We start from the raw sequence: 5,073 nt of genomic DNA on the forward strand, positions 1-5,073 counted from the left end.
GTCTCGTGACTGGGCAGCGGTCGCGGTCGGTCCGGAGGGGGGGGGGGGGCGATTTTGGGGACCCCAAAAGGGGCCTGGGGGGGGTTGGGGGGGGCTGGGGGGGGGGTCCTGCGTGGGTGAGGGTCCATGGGGACCCCCGGGGTGGGGGCTGGGGGGGTTTGGGGGAGATTTTGGGGACCCCCCCGGTGGGGTTTGAGGGGCTGGGGGGGTTTTTGGTGACCCCAGATTGGGGCTGGGGGGGATTTTGGGGGTCTGGGGGTTCTGAGGGGACCCCCGGGTGGGAAATGGGGCTGGGGGGGTCCATGGGGTGGGGGGCCGGGGGGTTTTGGGGGGAATCAGGGGATTTTGGCGACCCCCCCAAGGCTGGGCTGAGGGGGGATTTGGGATCGAGGGGGATTTGTGGGTCTGGGGGTTCCCTGGGTGGGTCTGGAGGGGTTTCTGTGGGTCTGGGGTCCCACGGGTGGTTATGAGGGGTTATTTGTGGGTCTGGGGGCTCCGTGGGTGAGTCAGGGGGGTATCTGTGGGTCTGGGGTCCCAGAGGTGGGTATGGGGCGTATTTGTGGGTCTGGGGTCCCACGGCTGGGTCAGGGATTATTTGTAGGTCTGGAGTCCCACGGGCGGTTATAGGGGGGGTATTTGTGGGTCTGGGGGCGGTTATGGGGGGTTACTTGTGGGTCTGGGGTCCCACGGGCGGTTATGGGGGGTGGTTTTGGGTCTGGGGTCCCACGGGCGCCCCCTCCCCAGCCATGGAGGAGCTCCGGGCGTGGCGGGGCCGCATCGCGGCCGAGCTGGACGCGGTTGTGGCGTTCTGGGAGCGGCACTCGCACGACCCCGAGCACGGGTGAGGGTGGGACCCCCAAAAACGCCCCCGGGACCCCCGAAAATACCCCCAGGAACCCTCTGGGACCCCCAAAAACGCCCCCGGGACCCCCGAAAATACCCCCAGGAACCCTCTGGGACCCCCAAAAATGGCCCAGGGACCCCAAAACCATCCCCGGGCCCTCCAAAAACAGCCCCGGGACCCCCAAAACAGCCCAGAGACCCCCAAAAACAGCCCCAGGAACCCCAGTATAGCCCCGGGACCCCCCGAAACACCCCTGGGACCCCCCAAGTGCCCCCCACAGCCCCACAGGTGACTCCGAGCTCTGGGTCCCCAGTTTTCCTCCAAATCCCCCCCAAGTGAGTCCCAAAAATGAACCCAGGACCCCCCCAAGCTCCCACAGGAGTCGCTCAAGACCCCCCAAGTACCCCCCAAATTCCCATAGGGGACCCCCAGGTGGTCCCCCCGAGGTCTGGGACCCCGAGACCCCAAATCCCCCCCCAAATTTCCCCCCCCCAGGGGTTTTTTCTCCTGCCTGAGCCGCGACGGTTCCGTCTACGACGACACCAAATTCGTGTGGCTGCAGGGCCGCCAGGTCCGTGTGGGGCTGGGGGCGCTGGGTGGGACCTGGGGGGGCTCCGGGGACCCCCCCGGGACCCCCCTGAACCCCCCAAACCCCCCCTGCACCCCCAGATCTGGGTCTATTCCCGCCTGTACCGCACCGTGCCCCGATTCCGCCGGCCCGAGCTGCTCGAGGCGGCGCGGAAAGGTGGGGAGGGGTCCCGGGGGGATTCTGGGGGGGATTTGGGGCATCTCCCACATTTACCCATTTTAGAGGCAGTTCCACCTTTTTACCATCCCCAAATTTCCCCGCTTTTACCCCAAATTCCCCAGTTTTCCCCCATTGCTCCACTGATCTCCATGGGTGCGCTTCTCCATTTGAATTTTGGGTTCAATTCCTCCTTTTTTCCTCCCCCCAATTGCCCCAAATCCCCAAATTTTCCCCCAGTTCCCCCACTGATCTCTGTGGGTGCAATCCCCCCTTTTTTTTCCACCCCAAATTTCCCCAAAATTCCCTGAAATGCCCCCAATTCCAGCCAGGGAGTTCCAACTCCACTGATGTCTATGAGTGCAACTCCCCCTTTTTCCACCCCCCCAATTCCCTCCAATTTTCCCCCAATTTCCCTCAAAATCCCAAATCTCCCGAATTTCCCTAAATCTCCCGAATTCCCCCAAATCTCTTGAATTTTCCCAAATTTCCCAAATTCCCCCAATCTTCCCCCAAATTCCCCCATGGATCTCAACGCCTGCACTTCCCCCTTTGGCCGCTAAGCGGCGCTGCCCCCATTGATCTCTATGGGGGCGCCCCCAATTTTTTTTTTTTTTTTTTTTCCCGCCCCAAAAATTCCTCCGAAATTGGCCCAAAATTGGCCAAAATCGGCGGAATTTGGCCCAAATTTCAGCCGGGGAGTTCCTGGAGAGCCACGTGCGGCCGGAGCCCGGCTCGAGCCGCGCCGCGTTCGCGCTGAGCCGGGACGGGCGCCCGGTGCGGCTCCAGCGCAGCTTCTACAGCGAAGCGTTCTGCGCGCTGGGGCTGGACGAGCTGGGCCGGGCGACGGGCGAGGAGCGCTACCGGGTGAGACCCCTCCCCAAATTAACCGGGACCCCTCCCCAAATAACCCCGGGACCGGGGGAGACCCCTCCCCAAATTAACCGGGACCCCTCCCCAAATTAACCCTGGACCTCTCCCCAAATTAACCCTGGGACCGGTGAGACCCCTCCCCAAATTAACCCTGGGACCGGGGGAGACCCCTCCCCAAATTAAACGGGACCCCTCCCCAAATAACCCCAGGACCGGGTGAGGCCCCTCCCCAAATTAACCAGGACCCCTCTCCAAATTAACCCCGGGACCGGGTGAGACCCCTCCCCAAATTAACCCTGAACCTCTCCCCAAATTAACCCGGACCCCTCCCCAAATTAACCCTGGGATCCCTCCCCAAATTAACCCTGACCCCCAGGACCAGGGGAGACCCCCCCCCAAATTGATAACCCGGACCCCTCCCCAAATTAACCCAGACCGGGTGAGACCCCTCCCCAAATTAATAACCTCAGACCCCTCCCCAAATTAACCCCGAGACCCCAAATTAATAACCCGGGACGCCTCCTCAAATTAACCCTGGGACCCCTCCCCAAAATACCCCAAAATACACCTGAGACCCCTCCCCAAAACACCCCTAGGACCCCCAAAACCGCCCCTGGGACCCCAGAGATCCCCCCCCAAAGCCCCCTGAGATCCCCCCCAAACACCCCTGGGGCCCCAAAACCCCCCCTGGGACCCCCAAAACTGCCCCTGGGACCCCCAAAACTGCCCCTGGGACCCCAAAACCGCCCCTGGGACCCCCGAGATCCCCCCCCAAAGCCCCCTGAGATCCCCCCAAAACACCCCTGGGACCCCCAAAACCGCCCCTGAGACCCCCCAGACACCCCCGAGACCCCCAAAACCGCCCCTGGGACCCCCAAAACCCCCCCGGGACCCCCGGCCTGAGCCCCCCGCCCCATTTCCCGCAGGCCTGGGCGCGGCGCTGGGCCGGCGCCGTGTGGGGCTGGGCCCGGGGGGCTCCCATGGAATTGGGGCGCCCCCGGTTTTCGGGGACCCCCCCCCCAGCAGGCGCTGGCCCAGGCCATGATGGTGCTCAAGGTGGGGCTGCAGCTCTGGGGGGACCCCCGGAGGGACCCCCAAAATGAGCCCGAGACCCCCGAGGCCGAGGCCATGGCGGAGTGGGGGGCGCGGCACGTCCTGATGCACCTGCAGGTACCCCCAAATTCACACCTGGGGACCCCCAAATTCATCCTGGGACCCCAAAAATTCATCCTGGGACCCCAAAAATCATCCTGGGGACCCCAAAATCATCCTGGGACCCCAAAAAATCATCCTGGGACCCCAAAATTCACACCTGGGGACCCCAAAATTCACCCCCAAATTCTTCCTGGGACCCCAAAAATCATCCTGGGGACCCCAAATTCATCCTGGGGACCCCAAAATTACAGCTGGGAATGCCAAAATTCACCTGGGAACCCCAAAAATTCACCTGGGGACCCTAAAATTCACCTGGGGATGCCAAAAAAATCATCTTGGGGCCCCAAAAATTCACCCCCAAATTCTTCCTGGGACCCCAAAATCACCCTGGGGACCCCAAAATCATCCTGGGACCCCAAAATTACAGCTGGGAATGCCAAAATTCACCTGGGAACCCCAAAAAATTCACCTGGGGACCCTAAAATTCATCTGGGGACCCCAAAAATTCATCCTGGGAATCCCCGAAGCACACCTGGGAACCCCAAAATTACAGCTGGGACCCCAAAATCATCCTGAGACCCCAAAAAAGTCATTCTGGGACCCCAAAATTCACACCTGGGACCCCAAAATTCACCTGGGCGGCCCAAAAAAATCATCCTGGGGACCCTAAAATTTACCAGGGAACCCCAAAATCACACCTGGGACCCCAAAATCACACCTGGGGACACTAAAATTGCAGCTAGGACCCCAAAATGACACCTGGGGACCCCAAAAATTGAAACTGGGACACAAAAATCACACCTGGACCCTAAGAAATCCCACCTGGGACCCCCAAAAATCCCCCCCAAGACCCCCAAAATCGCCCCTGGGGGCTCTTTTCTCCCAGGAGCAGCCCCGGGGGCTCCCCAGTTTCGGGGTCTCTCTCCCCAATTTCGGGGTGTCCCCAATTTCAGGGTGTCCCCAATTTTGGGGTGTCCCCAGTTTTGGGGTTTCTCTCCCCAATTTTGGGGTGTCCCCAATTTCAGGGTGTCCCCAATTTCGGGGTCTCCCAAATTTCGGGGTGTCTCTCCCCAATTTCGGGTGTCCCCAATTTCGGGGTCTCCCCAATTTCGGGGTCTCCCCAATTTCGGGGTGTCCCCAATTTCGGGGTGTCCCCAATTTTGGGGTGTCTCTCCCCAGTTTTGGGGTCGCCCTCCCCATTTCGGGTCCCCCTCCCCAATTTCAGGGTTTCTCTCCCCAATTTCGGGGTCTCCCCAATTTCGGGGTCTCCCCAATTTCGGGGTGTCCCCAAATTTTGGGGGTCTCTCTCCCCAATTTCGGGGTGTCTCTCCCCAATTTTGGGGTCTCCCCAATTTCGGGGTGTCCCCAATTTTGGGGTGTCTCTCCCCAGTTTCATGTGTCCCCAATTTCGGGGTCTCTCTCCCCAATTTTGGGGTGTCTCTCCCCAATTTCGGGG

General features: G+C 61.1%; 1 protein-coding gene across 1 annotated transcript in view; it reads left to right on the top strand.

Annotated features, from left to right (window-relative positions):
• Positions 1–5,073, top strand: part of RENBP (renin binding protein) — a 7,417-nt gene continuing 2,344 nt past the window's right edge. Inside the window, exons 1-7 of the mRNA XM_058822317.1 lie at positions 1–29; positions 745–841; positions 1,340–1,415; positions 1,514–1,589; positions 2,284–2,456; positions 3,389–3,484; positions 3,531–3,632. Coding sequence (XP_058678300.1) covers positions 747–841; positions 1,340–1,415; positions 1,514–1,589; positions 2,284–2,456; positions 3,389–3,484; positions 3,531–3,632 — 618 coding nt within the window. The 5' untranslated portion in view covers positions 1–29; positions 745–746. The remainder of the gene's footprint in view (positions 30–744; positions 842–1,339; positions 1,416–1,513; positions 1,590–2,283; positions 2,457–3,388; positions 3,485–3,530; positions 3,633–5,073) is intronic.

The sequence above is a fragment of the Ammospiza caudacuta genome, chromosome 32, assembly GCF_027887145.1.
Source record: "Ammospiza caudacuta isolate bAmmCau1 chromosome 32, bAmmCau1.pri, whole genome shotgun sequence".
NCBI classification, from domain to species: Eukaryota; Metazoa; Chordata; class Aves; order Passeriformes; family Passerellidae; genus Ammospiza; species Ammospiza caudacuta.